The sequence below is a fragment of the Heteronotia binoei genome, chromosome 1 (genome assembly GCF_032191835.1).
Source record: "Heteronotia binoei isolate CCM8104 ecotype False Entrance Well chromosome 1, APGP_CSIRO_Hbin_v1, whole genome shotgun sequence".
Taxonomy (NCBI): Eukaryota; Metazoa; Chordata; class Lepidosauria; order Squamata; family Gekkonidae; genus Heteronotia; species Heteronotia binoei.
Genome location: NC_083223.1, coordinates 7078301 through 7098291, shown reverse-complemented (window position 1 = coordinate 7098291; position 19991 = coordinate 7078301). Strand labels below are relative to the sequence as shown.

Here is a 19991-nt window from a genome sequence, read left to right as displayed (position 1 = left end):
TAAATTTAATTCATAATAATAGCAACAACCACAACAGTTGCAGCCTTGCACGAACGTACAACACATGAACAAGAAAACTTATGCCATTCGAGCCCACAGAGCTGGAAAGGAAGCAGAGAAAAGCGGGGCATGGGCAATGGCCAGCAGCTGCTGATGCCCTAATTGTAAGTCTGTCTGCTGACATGTATTTCTGAAGCACGGTAACACGGAGAAAGCTGCTCTTTCTCAGCACAAACGGCAACCGCACCAAATCCTTTGCATTTCGAGAACCGGGACTTTTTTTGTAGCAGGAACTCCTTTGCATATTAGGGTACACACCGCTGATGTAGCCATAAGAACATAAGAGAAGCTACGTTGGATCAGGCCAGTGGCCCATCCAGTCCAACACTCTGTGTCACATAAGAACATGAGAGAAGCCATGTTGGATCAGGCCAACGGCCCATCCAGTCCAAGATTCTGTGACACATAAGAACATAAGGGAAGCCATGCTGGATCAGGCCAACGGCCCATCCAGTCCAACACTCTGTGTCACATAAGAACATAAGAGAAGCCATGTGGGATCAGGCCAGTGGCCCATCCAGTCCAACACTCTGTGTCACATAAGAACATAAGAGAAGCCATGTTGGATCAGGCCAGTGGCCCATCCAGTCCAACACTCTGTGTCACATAAGAACATAAGAGAAGCCATGTTGGATCAGGCCAACGGCCCATCCAGTCCAACACTCTGTGTCACATAAGAACATAAGAGAAGCCATGTGGGATCAGGCCAGTGGCCCATCCAGTCCAACACTCTGTGTCACATAAGAACATAAGAGAAGCCATGTTGGATCAGGCCAGTGGCCTATCCAGTCCAACACTCTGTGTCACATAAGAACATAAGAGAAGCCATGTGGGATCAGGCCAGTGGCCCATCCAGTCCAACACTCTGTGTCACATAAGAACATAAGAGAAGCCATGTGGGATCAGGCCAGTGGCCCATCCAGTCCAACACTCTGTGTCACATAAGAACATAAGAGAAGCCATGTTGGATCAGGCCAGTGGCCTATCCAGTCCAACACTCTGTGTCACATAAGAACATAAGAGAAGCCATGTGGGATCAGGCCAGTGGCCCATCCAGTCCAACACTCTGTGTCACATAAGAACATAAGAGAAGCCATGTTGGATCAGGCCAGTGGCCTATCCAGTCCAACACTCTGTGTCACATAAGAACATAAGAGAAGCCATGATGGATCAGGCCAGTGGCCCATCCAGTCCAACACTCTGTGTCACATAAGAGAAGCCATGTGGGATCAGGCCAGTGGCCCATCCAGTCCAACACTCTGTGTCACATAAGAACATAAGAGAAGCCATGTTGGATCAGGCCAACGGCCCATCCAGTCCAACACTCTGTGTCACACAGTAACCAATGTGTGTGTGTGTGTGCATACACACACACACACACACATATATATACATACTGTGGCTAATAACCACTGATGGACCTCTGCTCCATATTTTTATCCAATCCCCTCTTAAAACTGGCTATGCTTGTAGCCGCCACCACCTCCTGTGGCAGTGAATTCCACATGTTAATCACCCTTTGGGTGAAGAAGGACTTTCTTTTACCCGTTTTAACCTGACTGCTCATCAATTTCATCGAATGCCCACGAGTTCTCGTGTTGCGAGAAAGGGAGAAAAGTACTTCTTTCTCTACTTTCTCCAATCCTCCAAGAGCTTACAAGGCTGTTATTACAAGGCCTCCTGTAAGCTCTTGGAAGACTGGCTACAACAGGGGTGGGTGGCCTAATATGCAAAGGAGTTCCCTACTACAAAAGAAGCCCTGTCAAGAACGACCAAGGCAGATGAGGCTTCTGGTCAGTACCATATGCAGTAAAAGCTCTGCCAACGGACGGTACCTGACTGAGCTCAGTAAATCCCAACATTATCACAAGCAATGAATTCACTGCCGTTCTGAACGATGGATTCAGTTTTAGATCCCGAGACAAAACGCTGCGTAGTTTTAACAATCTGGCGTAGGATGGGTTATCTTTAAAAGTGACCGGGGAGGCAGCGCTGCAGAGCAACCTGACGTGGAGAAGGAAAAGGTAGCCAGAAAATCCCTTCGCTGTGCAAGGCAGACGCAACTCCGCCAAGAGATCATGTGTGCTGACTAAGGAAACGTGATCGAGATGCAAAACTGAAGCTTCCCTTCAATATAGCATCGTCTGTAGTCCTCGCTCCTACTTCTCAAAGTATTGGGGATCCGCACAACACAGAGGCAATTCTGCACCCGCTGAAGAAAGAGGCAATAATTCTATAACGAGCAAAATAAATCATCATTACGAACCCCTGAAATGCCATGCGCATGGAGGGGGGGGGGGAGAGCAATGAGAGAGGAAGAAATGGATGGTTCCTTGAGAACCACTTCTATGACTTCTCCCTGCCTCCCACCCCTGTTGCATCCGCAGTCTTTTCTCACAAACCCTCTCCCTCCCCCCAGTGTATTTTAATACTTCATTGTGGGTCGTTTTTAACACATGAATGGACTATTCTTTCCCCAACAAAACCCCCGTATTGTTGGAATGCCGGAATGCCAGTGCATTAAAGTAGGGCCGTGTTTACCAGATTTTTGATCAAAAGGATACCCACAATATGGAGCCAAGGGCATGCATCCGAGCTACAATCCTTAATTACCACATCAGATTGCTGTCTTCCTGTGGGTCTTCTCGCTACTTGGGGTTAATTTTGCTGTCTCTTTTCACCCGCAAACTTGGAAGTTAACTTTGGGGGGAGGGGGAAATCATAGTCCCCCTAAATAAGCATCATGACAGAACAGGGTTGCCAACCCCCAGGTGGGGGCAGGAGATCCCCTAATTTGGAGGCCCTCCCCCCACTTCAGGGTCATCAGAAAGCTGTGGGGGGGAGGGAGGAATGTCTGCTGGGCACTCCATTGTTCCCCATAGAGACCGATTCCCATAGGGTATAATGGAGAACTGAACTGCTGGTATCTGGGACTGGGGGGGGAGGGTTTTTTTTTTCCCCAGGTAGAGGCACCAAATTTGCAGCATAGCATCTGATGCCTCTCCTCAAAATATCCTCCAAGTTTCAAAAGGATTGGACCAGGGGATCCAATTCTATGAGCCCAGAAAGAAAGTGCCCCTATCCTTCATTATTTCCAATGGAGGGGAAGCATTGAAAAGGAGCACAGTCCTCTTAAAAGGTGATGGCCAGAACTACCTTTGGAGTTCAATCATGCTTGTTACAACCTTGCTCCTAGCTCCACCCCCAATGTCTCTTGGCTCCACCCCCCAAAGTCCCTAGATATTTTTTGAATTGGACCTGGCAACCCTATGATAGAAGGAGAAATGATGCTTCATTACTTTTTTTTCAACAAATAATAAGTATCAACTTTCTCTAGAAGCAAAAAAATGACTGAACTAAGGCTATCGTATTTGGTCACCTTATAAGAGGGCAAGAGTCACTGAAAAAGGCAGTAATGCTAGAAAAAGGAGGGCAAGAGTCACTGAAAAGGACGTTAATGCTAGAAAAAGGAAGGCAAGAGTCACTGAAAAAGACGGTAATGCTAGAAAAAGGAGGGCAAGAGTCACTGAAAAAGACGGTAATGCTAGAAAAAGGAGGGCAAGAGTCACTGAAAAAGACGGTAATGCTAGAAAAAGGAGGGCAACAGTCACTGAAAAAGACGGTAATGCTAGAAGAAGGAGGGCAAGAGTCACTGAAAAAGACGGTAATGCTAGAAAAAGGAGGGCAAGAGTCACTGAAAAAGACGGTAATGCTAGAAGAAGGAGGGCAAGAGTCACTGAAAAAGACGGTAATGCTAGAAAAAGGAGGGCAAGAGTCACTGAAAAAGACGGTAATGCTAGAAAAAGGAGGGCAAGAGTCACTGAAAAAGACGGTAATGCTAGAAAAAGGCTGGAGGAGGCAGGAAAGGAAGAAGATCCAACAAGAGACAGATTGAGTCAATAAAGGAAACTACAAGACACGAGCGAGGCTGTTAAAGATAAAATGTTTGGGGCATCATTAACTCAAAAGGTTTCCGCTAGTCAGAAACGCTACCTGACAGCACACGATAAGTTTTGTGCCTCGACCCGAATAGTCGAGGGGGGAGGGACGGTGGCTCAGTGATAGAGCATCTGCTTGGGAAGCAGAAGGTCCCAGGTTCAATCCCTGGCATCTCCAAAAAAGGGTCCAGGCAAATAGGTGTGAAAAACCTCAGCTTGAGACCCTGGAGAGCCGCTGCCAGTCTGAGAAGACAATACTGACTTTGATGGACCAAGGGTCTGATTCAGTATAAGGCAGCTTCATATGTTCATATGTTCAATCCAGTCCAGCCTAGCTTTATCTCACCAGACCTCAGAAGCTAAGAAGGGTCAACCCTGGCTAGTACTTGGATGGGAGATCAAAGACATGCTAATCTGAGCGCCGTTATCTGTTTATAGAATGTTTTTATTGTATTTTGTTTTATTGTTTTATCCTATGTTGTACTCCACCCTGAGCCCTATGGAGAACGGGCAGAACAGAAATATACTAAAATACATAAATAAAATAAGGCGGCCAGGGTTGCTGCGCAGAGGCAGACGATGACAAACCACCTCTGTTCACCTCCTGCTTTCACCTGGAAGGCCGACACCATCTCATCAGACCTCAGAAGCTAAGCAGGGTAGGCCCTGGCTAGTGTTTGGATAGGAGATCACAAAATAAATCCAGGGTTGCTACGCAGAGGCAGACGATGGCAAACCACCTCTGTCGACCTCTTGCTTTGACCTGAATGGCCCAAACTAGCCCAGACTCATCAGACCTCAGAAGCTAAGAAGTCTTGACTGGTACTTGAATGGGAGACCATAGAAGAAATCCAGGGTTGCTACGCAGAGGCAGACAATGGCAAACCACCTCTGCTTGACTGTCGCCTCAAAAATCCTATGGGCTCATCATGTTAGCGTACCTTGATGGCATTTTCTACCCCCGGCAGGTTTTGCATGAATTGCCATTTGCATAAGCATTTATTGTTTTAAAGAGTCCCGTGGCGCAGAGTGTTAAAACTGCAGAAGTGCAGTCCTAAGCTCTGCTCACGACCTGAGTTCGATCCCCGGCGGAAGCTGGGTTTTCAGGTAGCCGGCTCGAGGTTGACTCAGCCTTCCATCCTTCCGAGGTCAGTCAAATGAGTCCCCAGCTTGCTGGGGGGAAAGTGTAGATGACTGGGGAAGGCAACGGCAAACCGCCCTGTAAAAAAGTCGGAAACGACTGGTGCTTGCACAGGGGACCTTTCCTTTCCTTTCCCTTATTGTTTTAGTGTTAAAACAAAAAAATCAGGGGCCATCAGGAAACCTACTGGAATTCTTGTGAATTCAACAGCGCCACCCAGGGCTTTCTTTTGTAGCAGGAACTCCTTTGCATATTAGGCGATGCCCCCTTGATGTAACCAATCCTCCAAGAGCTTACAGTAGGCCCTGTACGAAGAGACCTGTAAGCTCTTGGAGGACTGGTTCCAACAGGGGGCATGGCCTAATATGCAAAGGAGTTCCCGCTACAAAAAAACCCCCTGGTGCCGTCTCTGCCAGCAGTAATAAGAATTTCACTGTACAACAGGTGCAAACGTATGGAAGGACGTGTGATAAGATGGTCGTCTGTATGGGCTCTTATTCCCATATATAAACTTCAGGCGATGCAAAGCCAGTGCAGTGGAAGAAAGAAAGAAAGAAAGAAAGAAAGAAAGAAGAAAGAAAGAAAGAAAGAAAGAAAGAAAGAAAGAAAGAAAGAAAGAAAGAAAGAAAGAAAGAAAGAAAGAAAGAAAGAAAGAAAGAAAGAAAGAAAGAAAGAAAGAAAGAAAGAAAGAAAGAAAGAAAGAAAGAAAGAAAGAAAGAAAGAAAGAAAGAAAAGAAGGAGGGAGGGGGAGAGAGAGAGAGAAAGAGAGAGAGAGAAAGACAGAGAGAGAGAGAGAAAGAGAGAGAGAGAGAGAAAGAGAGAGAGAAAGAGAGAAAGAGAGAAAGAAAGAAAGAAAGAAAGAAAGAAAGAAAGAAAGAAAGAAAGAAAGAAAGAAAGAAAGAAAGAAAGAAAGAAAGAAAGAAAGAAGAGAAGGAGGGAGGGAGGGGGGACAGAAGGAGGGAAGGGCGGGAGGAAAGAAGGAAGGAAGAAAGGAAGGGAGGAGGGAAGGGAGAGAGACAGACCGACGGACAGAGAGTCAGAGAGGGGGGGAAAGAAAGCAACTTTAAATGCATTATCCAAGCTGTTTGCTGGCTTGGCTTGGAGAAGTGATTTAAAGAGAGAAATGCCTTCTCTAAGCTGGCCAACGGGGTGGTGGGGGCTTCTAGAGCAATATCTTTCCTTTACTCAGGATTGTTGTTACCTACATTTAATTCCTCGGAGGAAGAAGCGTGGGCATTAAACGCAAACCGAAAGCAAAGAAAGAAAGGTACCCATAAGACAAATAAAGCCAGGAAGTTATTTCCAGGGAGGTGTTCCATCCCACAGATGTATGTTCAGTCATCTTCACCTACGCAGGACAGTGTTCAACAGCAAAGGTTTTGGCAAAAAGCTGGAGTCGCCCCCGGAAGATTTTTGGCAGTAGCCATAAAATAACATACTTTTTATGAGAATCAAGCCCATACACTAAATTGGGTTTATTTAGAATAGGTATATGCTTGCCTGTCTCCCAAGTATCAGGGGCCCAAGCTGCGGATGTAGGGGAAATGCGCGTTCCTGCTCGGGAACTGAAATCTCAGCCATCTTCACTGTCACCAATCCAAAAAAAAAACCCTCGTCTGGTGGGCGCACGAGACAGGGCCTTTTCGGTGGCAGCCCCAGGACGATGGAGCAACCTCCCCAGGGTGGTATGCCTGGCCCCCTCGCTTTTGATCTTTAGGAGGCATTTGAAAACAAATAGGGCTGCAGTCGACGAATTCATTTTTATTTATTAGTAGCACTAACTGACGTTTTAAATTGTGGTCTTTTAGGAGTTTTTTTTTTTAAAAAAAAAATACTTGTTTTATTTACATCGTAAGCCACCTTGAGTTCCCCGAGGTAGAAAGGGAGCTAATACTTTTTTAATAACAACCATAATGTGTACGTAATTCAGGAAAACAGCAGCAGACAATGCTTGCATGTAGCCTTGCCTTGGCGCTTCTGGCACAGCTGCAGCATCCACAACTACAGAAGAATTCAAAGCTAAACCAGCTGGATTTCTGCTCACTACACACCCATTAAAGCAGGGGGTGTCAAACATGCAGTTCAGGGGCTGAATCGGGCCCCCAGAGGACCCCTATCAGGCCCCCGAGCAACTGGCTGTCATCTGCTTCCTTCTCCCTCTCTCTTGCTTCCTTCTGGATAACAGCTTGCTTTGCAAGGCTTGCTCAACTGCACAGGAGCTACAAAGCCTCTATTTTCTCCATTGGCTGAGGCTCCTTCCTTGGGGAGGAAGGTGGGGGGGGAGGAATAGTTTGCTTTGCCAGGCTCTCTCAATCACACAGCAGAGCTACTGAGCCAAGCCTCTCCTCCTTCTATTGGCTGAGATTCCTCCCCACCCCCAGTCCCCAGGGAAAGGAAGGAAAGAGTCAGAGCTTCCTTTGCCCAGTTCCTTGGATCCCATGGGAGAAATACAAAGACAACACCTTAAAGACCAGCGAGCGCTGACGTTTTAAGCATGTTTTAAGTTTAAAAATATATATATATTTGTGTTTGTCTGTGTTCTTTATCAAATTTATATCTCTGCTAACTAATCTTAAATAGGTACACACATGGTCCAGCCCAACAAGGGTTCATTAATGTCAGATCCGACCCTCATAACAAATGAGTGCCTTAAAGGCACACGAACCCTGCCAAATAAGTTGGCACCTTCTAATATGCTGAACCATCCGTAGCCAATCCAATCCTGGGTGGAATTTTAAGGGGCATATGACATAGGAACTTTCTACTTATCCCCCTTACATAAGAACATAAGAGAAGCCATGTTGGATCAGGCCAATGGCCCATCCAGTCCAACACTCTGTGTCACACAGTGGCCAAAATAACCCAGGTGCCACCAGGAGGTCCATTAGTGAGGCCAGGACACTAAAAGCCCTCCCACTGTGCCCCCCAAGCACCAAGAATACAGAGCATCACTTGCCCCAAACATAAGAGAAGCCATGTTGGATCAGGCCAATGGCCCATCCAGTCCAACACTCTGTGTCACATAAGAACATAAGAGAAGCCATGTTGGATCAGGCCAATGGCCCATCCAGTCCAACACTCTGTGTCACATAAGAACATAAGAGAAGCCATGTTGGATCAGGCCAATGGCCCATCCAGTCCAACACTCTGTGTCACAGAAGAACATAAGAGAAGCCATGTTGGATCAGGCCAGTGGCCCATCCAGTCCAACACTCTGTGTTACACAGCGGCCAAAAAAAACAGGTGCCACCAGGAGGTCCATTAGTGAGGCCAGGACACTAGAAGCCCTCCCACTGTTTCCCCCACAACCACCAAGAATATAGATCATCACTGCCCCAGACAAAGGAACATAAGAGAAGCCATGCTGGATTAGGCCAACGGCCCATCCAATCCAACACTCTGTGCCACACAGTGGCCAAAAAACCCCCAAGTGCCATCAGGAGATCCACCCGTGGGGCCAGGACACTAGAAGCCCTCCCACTGTGCCCCCCAAGCACCCAGAATGCAGCGTATCACTGCCCCAGACAGAGAGTTCCAATGATAAGCTGTGGCTCATAGCCACTTATGGATCTCTGCTCCATATGTTTATCCATTCCCCTATTGAAGCTGTCTATGCTTGTAGCCGCCACCACCTCCTGTGGCAGTGAGTTCCACATGTTAATCACCCACTGGGTGAAGAAGGGCTTCCTTTTATCCATTCTAACCTGACTGCTCAGCAATTTCATTGAATGTCCACGAGTTCTTGTATCGTGAGAAAGGGAGAAAAGTACTTCTTTTTCTATCTTCTCTGTCACATGCACAATCTTGTAAACCTCAATCATGTCACCCCTCAGTCGACGTCTCTCCAAGCTAAAGAGCCCCAAGCGTTTTAACCTTTCTTCACAGGGAAAGTGTTCCAACTCTTTAATCATTCTAGTTGCCTATAAAGCAACCACTTATAACTGCGCGGCTTTCTGTAGGAAAGACACCTCCAGTCTTAGGAAAGCTCTCTTAGTCAATTACCCAAAGAAACTGACCTAACAAGGCTTCCCATTAATACATCAAACCAGAGAAGCTAGAGTTTACCGGATAAGGTTAAGAGGAGGCAAAATCAAGAAAGCCAAGCTAAGAAACAGGAAACTACAGATTCGAATCTTGCCTCTGCTATGAACTCACGACGGGGCTTTAAGCCAAGTTCTTTCCCTGGTTCTCTCCCTCTCCCCTAGGTTACTCAAATGCAATAACCCCACAACAATTAACACTGACCTACTGTACAGGGCTGTTGTAAGGCAGACAATAATAGCTGTGAAGCGCTTTGGATGCTCTAAATCAGGGGTGTCAATCATGCGGCCTGGGGGCCAAATCAGGCCCCCGGAGGGCTCCTATCCGGCCCCCAAGCAACTGGCTGCCATCTGCTTCCTTCTTCCTCTCTCTTGCTTCCTTCTGCATCACAGCAAAGGAGCTACAGAGCAAAACCACCGTTTCCTCCATTGGCTGAGGTCCCTCCCTTGGAGAGGAAGTGCGGACGGCAGAGTTTGTTTTTCCAGTCTCTCTCAATCGCACAACAGAACTACTGAGCCAAGCCTCTCTTCCTTCCCTCTCCTGGTCCCCTGGGAAAGGAAGGAAAGAGCCAGAGCTTCCTTTGCCCAGTTCCCTGGATCCCATGGGAGAGATACAAAGAAAGCACCTTTAATACCAACAAGTGCTAACGTTTTAAGCATGTTTTAAGGGCTTTTAAAAAATATTTAATTGTGCTTGTCTGTGTCCTTTATAAAGTTTATATCTCTAGTACCTAATCTTAAATAGGTATACGCGTGACCTGGCCCGACATGGTCCGTCCCAACAAGAACTCATTTCTATCAGATCTGGCCCTCGTAACAAATGAGTTTGACACCCCTGCTCTAAATCTCTTTGCAATAATGTATCTTGACAGCAAGAACCACAGAGTCAGAAGGGGCCATAAAGGCCATCTAGTCCAACCTCCAACTCAATGCTGAATCAGCCTAAAGCTGGGGTGCCCAAGCTGCTGCTTGGGAGCCACAGAGAGCAATGCGATCAGGAACTCAACATCTGTTGTCTATCCCCAAACCAAGGGAGGTCAGACTAGGCTCTACACGGGCCAGGGCCTTCTCAGTGGCAGCACCTATGCTATGGAACGCTCTTCCTGAGGCCGTAAGAGCCCTGCAGGATCTCTCCCAATTCCGCAGGGCTTGTAAAACCGAACATTTTGGACAGGCCTATAGTAACTAGGAGGAGAAGACTGCCACTTCTATGCTACTGGGCAATTCCACCAGAAGGACCACCGACAGATAGAAGATCTAATACGATCTGACCCGCCTGTTTTAAGATTCTGTCTAGCACCAATGTTTTGTTTCAAACTGTAAATTGTTTATGTTTTATCGTTTTAGACTTGAAACTGAGATGCTGGTTTTATTATGACTCTTAGCCGCCCTGAACCCGTTTTGGAATGGGTGGGATATAAATCGAAAGTAAATAAATAAATAAAACGTGGCTCTTTTATACATATTGTGTGGCTCTCAAAGCCCTCCCCCCCCCCTTCCCATCTTGGAGAAGACATTTCTCTTTAAATCACTTCTCCAAGTCAAGCCAGCCAGAGGCTAGGAGAATGCATGTAAAGTTACAGTTGCTTTCTTTCCACCTCTCCCTCCCTCCCCCATTTATTTCCTTCCTTCCTTCCCTCAAACATCCGACACTCATGCCTTGCAGCTCTCAAACCTTTGACGCGGCTCTCACGTTAAGCAAGTTCGGCCACCCCTTCGCCAAGCCAGCCAGCGGCTTGGAGAATGCACTTAAAGTGGCTTTCTTTCCACCTCCCCCTATCCATCTACCTGCCTCCCTCTCTCCCTCCTTCCTCTCGATACAGCTCTCAAACATCTGACGCTCGCGTCTTGCGGCTCTCAAAACATCTGACGTTCATTCTCCGGGGCTCTTACGTTAAGCAAGTTTAGTCACCCCGGCCTAGAAGATCCCTGAGAAGTGTTTGTCCAATCGCTGCTTAAGGACTGCCAGTGAAGGAGAGCTCACCACTTCCCCAGGCAGCCAATTCCACCTCCGAACGACTGACTGAAGAAAAAAATAAAATAAATCCCCAAATATCCATCCAATACTTTTCGGCCTGCAATTTAAACCCATTACTGCGAGTCCTTTTCTCCGCTGCCAACAGCACTCACTCCCTGCCCTGTTTAAGTGACAACCTTTCAAATACTTAATACACAAATCAGAAAACAGGATTCTCTCCCCCCCTGCCCCCATAGCTTATTCCCAAAGTTCCTGTGATAAGCTTTTATTGCCGAACTCAGTCGAGAATGTACATCCAAAGACGCATTAGGGACAGTGCTTCTAAATGATTCTTTTGGCAGCACGACAAACGTTCCATTCGCTTCGGAGAGCGGAAGGCACGAGCCCTGAAAAACACACGCTCAAAAAACGCAAAGACATATTTCTGAGACAGGCCCGTACAGCTGATGTCTCTGGGCTGTGGGTCTCGCCGACGCAAAACTATGTCCCACTGGGCCACGGCGGCTTGGAATTCACGTCTGACTAAGCAAATAACTTTCGAGATAAATTCCCAAGGCTGAGATTCTTGTCTGCTTTCCATTCCGGAGTTGAAAAGGAGAAAGGAATTACTTCTCGGGCAAAAAAAAAAAAAGGCAAAAGTCAGAAGTAGGCAGGAGTGGAATAAATTGCACTGTCAACCTTGGAAAATACTTCAAATACCCCTTTGGCACGGACAACTTTGAACAGGTTTGCAGCGCTACCAATAGCCTGTTACGGTAATGTTGCTTGTGTTTGTTATGAAGCAAACGCAAGAGTTGGGGGAAATGTAATATGTGCTCCAGCAAGACTGTAAAGCGACGGCCCTAGGAGAAGAAGCAATAACCGTCCCCACAGGGACGGAATACATGCATAGCAAAGCATTTGGTGAAGGCAGATTTGCAGCTGAGGCTCTTGTGTTTGGAAAGCAAAGGAAGTTGCCATCAAAAAGACTGGCAGATGTCACCAGCCTACGGTTGCCAACCTCCAGGTGGGGCCTGGATTCTATGGCATGGATGCCCAAACTTGCTTAACGTAAGAGCCACACAGAATAAACATCAGATGTTTGAGAGCCGCAAGACATGTACGCCAGATGTTTGAGAGAAGGAAGGAAGGAAAACAGATGGAGGGGGATGGAGGGAGAAGTGGAAAGAAAGCAACTTTAACTTAAAATGCATTCCCCAAGCCACTGGCTGGCTTAGAGAAGTGATTTAAAGAGACAAATGCTTTCTCCAAGCTGGCCCACAGGGCAGTGGGGACTTCAAGAGCCACACAATGCGTGTGAGAGAGCCACAAGTGGCTCCCGAGCCACAGTTTGGCCACCCCCGCTCTATGGTACGCCACAGCATCTCAGAGAAACGGAAGTCCTAGAGCAACCGGACGTCTCCCTTCCCAAACTCCGCCCTGCTCGGGCAACCGGACCTCGATCTCCAGGATTTTCCCAAGCTGGAGTTGGCATCTCTATACCAACCCCTTCCAACCGCTCCTATTAAAAAAAAAAAAGCCCACTCCTTACCATTTCTTGGTACACTCGACCATTAGTTCCTGATAAGAGGCCACAAACTGGAACTTGGAGGCATGTTTGCCCACACGCTGCAGCCTTTTCCACACCGAAGCCATGGCGGGGGGGAGGGAGGGGGGAAAAATAATATCAACGCAGCCCACGCCTCAGACCCAGCAGCTGCAAGTCCCGGGTCCGGCGTTTGCGCGTCCAAGTCTAGCCAAAACAGGGGACGAGGCGGGGGTCAGACGGAGATCCGGGAAGCTCCATCCAGACGTCTCTTTCCCAGGAGAAATCCCACCGTGCTGGACGCTGCACGAAGCATGACGGCGAGAGGAAGGAATTATCCCCTTCACAGAGTCGTCCTGGTCATCGCCGCTCCTCTACACGGGCTCCCCGGCGAGGGTCCCACACGGCGAGCTGGAAGGCAACGCAAGAATGGGCAAGGAGCTGCGGCTCACGCATCAGAAGCAAGGATGCCGCCACCGCAGCCAGTGCGCTTCGGGGGTTTTGCGCGTGGATACCCTACCGAGCCCTCAGGAGGTGGGGGGGGGGAGAAGGACAGCTGCAATGCCAGGAATGCAAGCCTCCGGTCTGGCTAGAAACAGAGCGGCCTGGGCTTTGTAGCAGGACCCACAGCATCCGTACATGACGGGGGGAGGGAGAGAGAACCAGCAGCAGGCCCAGCGGCTTAGAACCAGATTCTCCTGGAAGCAGCGCTGCGCCGGAGAGATGCCAACCGTCCGCACAGAGGGAGGGCGAGAGAAGTTCTTTGTCTCCCTGCTGGTGACAAGAAAGGTGTAACAGTTGTTCCTCCTCTCCCAACCCGCCCCCCCCCCAAGCTCACTTCCTAGGGGGAACGGCTTGCCACAGTGGGGAAGCATGGGGAGGGGAGAATGGAGGTACAGCTCTCCTTTTCCCTTCTGCTGCCTGCGACTCCTTCCACTGGCAGAAGGGGACAAAACCTGGAATGACTTTCCAAAGAGAAAGAGGGGGGAACGCAAGAGGTGAGGCGCCTTGGAAGGGAAGAGCAGTGGGAAACGGGGGGGGGGGTCTCGGAGGAGGGTCAGCAATAGGAAATGGGGGTCTTGGAGGGGGTCGGCAACAGGAAATGGGGGTCTCAGAGCAGATTAGCAATAGGAAATGGGGGATCTTGGAGGGGTTCAGTGATAGGAAATGGGGGTCTCAAAGGGGGACAGCAATTGGAAATGGGGGTCTCAAAGGGGGGTCAGCAACAGGAAATGGGTGTCTCGGAGGGGGTCAGCAATAGGAAATGGGGGTCTCAGAAGGGGTCAGCAATAGGAAATGGGGGTCTCAGCGGGGGTCAGCAATAGGAAATGGGGGTCTCGGCGGGGGTCAACAATAGGAAACGGGGGTCTTGGAGGGGGTCAGCAACAGGAAATGGGGGTCTCAGAGCAGATTAGTAATAGGAAATGGGGGGTCGGAGGGGTTCAGTGATAGGAAATGGGGTCTCAGCGGGGGTCAGCAATAGGAAATGGGGGTCTCAGAGCGGATTAGCAATAGGAAATGGGGGGTCTTGGAGGGGTTCAATGATAGGAAATGGGGGTCTCAGAGGGGGTCAGCAATAGGAAATGGGGGTCTCAGTGGGGGTCAGCAATAGGAAATGGGGGTCTCAGAGGGGGTCAGCAATAGGAAATGGGGGTCTCAGAAGGGGTCAGCAATAGGAAATGGGAGTCTCGGAGGGGGTCAGCAATAGGAAATGGGGGTCTCAGAGGGGGTCAGCAATAGGAAATGGGGGTCTCGGAGGGGGTCAGCAATAGGAAATGGGGGTCTCAGAAGGGGCCAGCATTAGGAAATGGGGGTCTCAGAGGGGGTCAGCAATAGGAAATGGGAGTCTCAGAAGGGGTCAGCAATAGGAAATGGGGGTCTCAGAAGGGGTCAGCATTAGGAAATGGGGGAGCTTTAGAGGAGGAAGCAAAAGCAAATAGTGGACTTGGAGGAGGAAAGCAGTAAGAAAGAAGGGGCAGCCATAGGAAATAGGGGGCTTGGAGGGGAAAGCGATAAGAAATAGAAGACAGGAAACAGGGAGCTTGGAGGGGGAAGAAGAGGCTCTATGGGGCTCAGAGGAGTAAACTGTAGAAACAGTGGACTCAGAAGAGGGAAGAAATAAAAAGAGGGGCAGCTATAGGAACTAGGAGGCGGGGGGGGGGAGAAAAGGAGACGGGGGCTCTGAAGGTGAAGCAACGAGGGGTTTGGAGGGGGGAGCAGCCAGAGGGAAGAAGGGGGCTCGGAGGGCAGGGGCCAAAGGAAACCGGGGGCTGGGAGGGGAGAAGCCATAGGAAGCAACGGGAGGAAAAGGAGCCCAAGAAACCGGTGGCCTGGGAGAGGGTCTCCCGAAGCAGCAGGCCCCCTTCCCTCTCCTTCCCCAAAAATAAAACCTGGCCAGCCGCAGGAGCCTCGCCCCGCTTCCCAGACAGCCGCTTCCCCTCCTTCCCCCTCGATCCCTCCCTCCCTCTCCTCCAGCCCTTCCCCAAAAAACGTGCCTGTCCTTCCTCCCGCCTCCCCCGGCCAGGTTGAGAGCAGGGGGTGGGGGGGAAACCCTCCCCAAACCCAAGCCTCCCCCCCACCTCCAGCCCCGACGGGCAGGCTCCGAGTGCGAAAGGTGCGCGCAGCTGCAAAAGAGGTGGATCCCAGCCAGCCTCCTTTTCCCGGGCGCTTCTCACCTTCCTGGAGCTTCTCCCCCCACGCAGGCAATCCTGGAAGCCCCGGGGAGGCTGCCCGCCTGTCCCGTCCGCCTGTCACACGCCCCGCTCACCGCCGGGGCTGCCCGTTGCAGCGCCAGAAGCCGCCTCCCCGCTCCATTGCAGCCCCGGAGCTCTTCTCCCCATTGCACGCCTCGCCCCGCCGGCGCCCCCAATTGCAACCGCTGCAACAGCTGCAAGCGCCGCCTTCCCCACCGCCTGCCAGAGGTGCACGCCTCACCCCAGCTTGGCCCCCCCGCCGGCGCAACCTAACCCCGCGCGCCCCGCTCCGCCGCGCCCCATTGGCCCGCCGGCGCCGGCCCGGCCCCGAGCCGCCGCACCCCATTGGCCGGCGGAGGGCGTCAATCATCCCGCCAGGAGCGGAGCCGCTTCTCTTCGCGGCAGAGGGATGGAGGGGAAAGGAAAAATGACGGGCGCGCTCGGCCCCTCCCGCCCTCGCCTCCTCGCCGGGCGCCGATTGGCTGGGCGGGGTGCCTCGAGGCGGGGTTGTTTATACCGAGCGGCGCTGCGATTGGGCGGGGAGCGCGTCCGTCGGAAGGAGGTTGGTTGGCATGCTGGAGGTTGCTCAGGCTGGCTGGGAAGGGGGCTGATGGGGATGCCACCCTCCAGGTAGGACCTGGAGACCCCCCCCCCTGGAATTACAGCTCCTCTCCAGGCTACAGACAGCAGCCCTCCTGGAGAACATGGCTGCTTTGGAGGGTGGAATCTAGGGTTGCCAGGCTCCAGGTGGGGCCTGGAGATCTCCCGCTTTTAGAACTGATCTCCAGCTGGCAGAGGTCAGCTCTCCTGGAGAAAATGGCTGCTTTGGAGGGTGGAGTCTAGGGTTGCCAGGCTCCAGGTGGGGCCTGGAGATCTCCCGCTTTTAGAACTGATCTCCAGCTGGCAGAGGTCAGCCATCCTGGAGAAAATGACTGCTTTGGAGGGTAGAGTCTAGGGTTGCCAGGCTCCAGGTGCGGCCTGGAGATATCCCGCTTTTAGAACTGATCTCCAGCTGGCAGAGGTCAGGCATCCTGGAGAAAATGGCAGCTTTGGAGGGTGGAGTCTAGGGTTGCCAGCCTTCAGGTGGGACCTGGAGACCCTCCCCCCTAGAATTAAAGTTCATCTCCAGGCTGCAGAGAGCAGCTCCCCTGGAGAAAATGGCTGCTTTGGAGGGTGGAGGCTTGGGTTGCCAGGCTCCAGGTGGGGCCTGGAGATCTCCCGCTTTTAGAACTGATCTCCAGCTGGCAGAGGTCAGCCATCCTGGAGAAAATGGCGGCTTTGGAGGGTGGAGTCTAGGGTTGCCAGCCTCCAGGTGGATCCAAAGGAAACAAGAAACCACCATGTGTACGTCGAGCAAACACTAATACAAAACACGGTGTCGTTGTTTGATAATTGCCTGCTATTGTTTTCATTCACAAACTAACACTCAGTTTTTAACATTTACACATACAATTGCAGTCGTGAAGACACAGCTTATTCCTAGGTTGATTACAATCCTTTGGCAGGAGAAATGAATAGTCAATTTCCAGAAACAAATAGTCTGTTTCCAGAAATGAATAGTCAATTTCCAGCTCTGCGAATCCTCATGTGCTGTGTATAAAACGGTGAGACAGGCATCCCAGATGACATAATTTGAATCAGAATCATTGCCAGCATTACTTATTGGACTCGCATGAAGGAACTTTTTGAGCGGTGGTTCCGATCCAAATTGGGTGACTTGGGAAGAGAATCTCTTGAAAAATGCAAATTATGTCAACTGGGACGCATGCCTCACCATTCTATACACACACCTGAGGATTCCCAGAGCTGGAAATTGACTTCATTTCTGGAAATTGACCAGGCCTCATTTTGAGCAGGAGCTCACAGGAACGGAGCTCCAGAAACTCTAAATTTTATTTTGCTCCTCCTTTCTTACACCCCCTGCCCAAGAAATATTTGCTTTTGGGCTCCATTCTTAAGCCCCCTGTGAGAATTTTTCTGAACGCTAAGACTGGACAAGCTTTCTAATATTTTCCCCGCCAAAAAAGAATGGGAAAATAACCAAAACATCTAAGAACATAAGAGAAGCCATGTTGGATCAGGTCAATGACCGATCCAGTCCAACACTCCATGTCACATAAGAACATAAGAGAAGCCATGTTGGATCAGGCCAATGACCCATCCAGTCCAAAACTCTGTGTCACATAAGAACATAAGAGAAGCCATGTTGGATCAGGGCAATGACCCATCCAGTCCAACACTCTGTGTCACATAAGAACATAAGAGAAGCCATGTTGGATCAGGCCAATGGCCCATCCAGTCCAACACTCTGTGTCACATAAGAACATAAGAGAAGCCATGTTGGATCAGGTCAATGACCCATCCAGTCCAACACTCTGTGTCACATAAGAACATAAGAGAAGCCATGTTGGATCAGGCCAATGACCCATCCAGTCCAACACTCTGGGTCACATAAGAACATAAGAGAAGCCATGTTGGATCAGGCCAATGGCCCTTCCAGTCCAAAACTCTGTGTCACATAAGAACATAAGAGAAGCCATGTTGGATCAGGGCAATGACCCATCCAGTCCAACACTCTGTGTCACATAAGAACATAAGAGAAGCCACGTTGGATCAGGCCAGTGGCCCATCCAGTCCAACACTCTGTGTCACATAAGAACATAAGAGAAGCCATGTTGGATCAGGCCAATGACCCATCCAGTCCAACACTCTGGGTCACATAAGAACATAAGAGAAGCCATGTTGGATCAGGCCAATGGCCCATCCAGTCCAACACTCTGTGTCACATAAGAACATAAGAGAAGCCATGTTGGATCAGGCCAATGACCCATCCAGTCCAAAACTCTGTGTCACATAAGAACATAAGAGAAGCCATGTTGGATCAGGGCAATGACCCATCCAGTCCAACACTCTGTGTCACATAAGAACATAAGAGAAGCCACGTTGGATCAGGCCAGTGGCCCATCCAGTCCAACACTCTGTGTCACATAAGAACATAAGAGAAGCCACGTTGGATCTGGCCAGTGGCCCATCCAGTCCAACACTCTGTGTCACATAAGAACATAAGAGAAGCCATGTTAGATCAGGCCAATGGCCCATCCAGTCCAACACTCTGTGTCACACAGTGGCCAAAAAAAATTATATATATATATATATATATATACACACACTCACACACACTGTGGCTAATAGCCACTGATGGACCTCTGCTCCATATTTTTATCTAAAGCCCTCTTGAAGGTGGCCATGCTTGTGGCCGCCACCACCTCCTGTGGCAGTGAATTCCACATGTTAATCACCCTTTGGGTGATCTAAAGCAGACAGATGGAAATCTTTATTATGCCGCTGTTGCCACATAGGAAACAATAATTTTAAAAGTCTGACGGGAGTAAGATTTTATTAAGACAATGGTAATTCAAGAAGCATTTTAAGGTAGATGCTGAGCTGAGATAATTGAGTACACCTTCCGGTGATGTCAAGGGTGTGTGGCACATGCAAAGGAGTTGTACTAATAAGCTCCGGCACCTCTTTTTCTACCAAATGACCCCTGAAATTGACTGTTCATTTCTCCGATTGAGGGATTGGAATCAACTTTGGAAGAAGTTGAAGAATTGAGCTGTGACTTCGTGTGATTGCGACTGTATGTCTCAATGCCAACAGCGTGTATTAGTTTGCGAATGAAGACAATAACACACAATTTATCAAGCAGTGACAAGGTGTTTTGTATTACTGTTTGCTCAGCCTCCAGGTGGGGCCTGGAGAGCACCCTCTTTTACAGGTGATTTCCAGCTGGCAGAGATCAGCTCCCCTGGAGAAAAGGGCTGCGTGGAAGGGGGGGGGACTCCAGGGGTGTCAAACATGTGGCCCGGGGGCTGAATCAGGCCCCCAAAGGGCTCCTATCAGGCCCCCGAGCAACTGGCTGTCATCTGCTTCCTTCTCGCTCTCTCTCTTGCTTTCTTCTGCATACAGTTTACTTTGCAAGGTTTGCTGTAGCTACAGCTGCCCTCTTCCAGCTAGCTTTTTAAGACAGAACTCCTGATAAGATCAGTAATACCGAGCCATCTTATACGCCATTCGATTGTATTTTAATGTCATACTGTGTTATTGGTTTTATTGTTTAAATTATTAATTATATTATTTATTGTTTATCTGTATCATGGTTCTACCATGTCTTGTTAGCCGCCCTGAGCCTGCCTAGGTGGGGAGGGCGGGGTATAAATAAAAGATTATTATTATTATTATTATTATTATTATTATTATTATTATTATTATTATTATTATTATTATTATTATTTATTACAGAGCAAAACCTCCTATTTTCTCTGTTGGCTGAGGCCCCTCCCTTGGGGAGGAAGTGGGAGAGAGGGAGAGTTTACTTTGCCAGACTCTCTAAATTGCACAGCAGAGCTACTGAGCCAAGCCTCTCTTCCTTTTATTGGCTGAGGCTCCTCCCCCTCCTGGTCCCCTGGGGAAGGAAGGAAATAGCCAGAGCTTCCTTTGCCTTGCTTCCCGGATCCCATGGGAGAGATACAAAGAAAACACATTTAAGACCAATGAGTCGTAATGTTTTAAGCACGTCTTAAAAACATTTTTTTTAAAAAAAACACAAAACCGTT

The 19991-nt window shown here is 49.3% G+C and overlaps 1 protein-coding gene across 1 annotated transcript in view; it reads right to left on the bottom strand.

Annotated features, from left to right (window-relative positions):
• The window catches only part of EHBP1 (EH domain binding protein 1), a 527871-nt gene extending 515074 nt beyond the window's left edge, over positions 1-12797 (bottom strand). The window contains 1 exon segment of the mRNA XM_060230596.1: positions 12689-12797. Coding sequence (XP_060086579.1) covers positions 12689-12792 — 104 coding nt within the window. The 5' untranslated portion in view covers positions 12793-12797.
• Positions 12798-19991: the final 7194 nt, after the last annotated feature.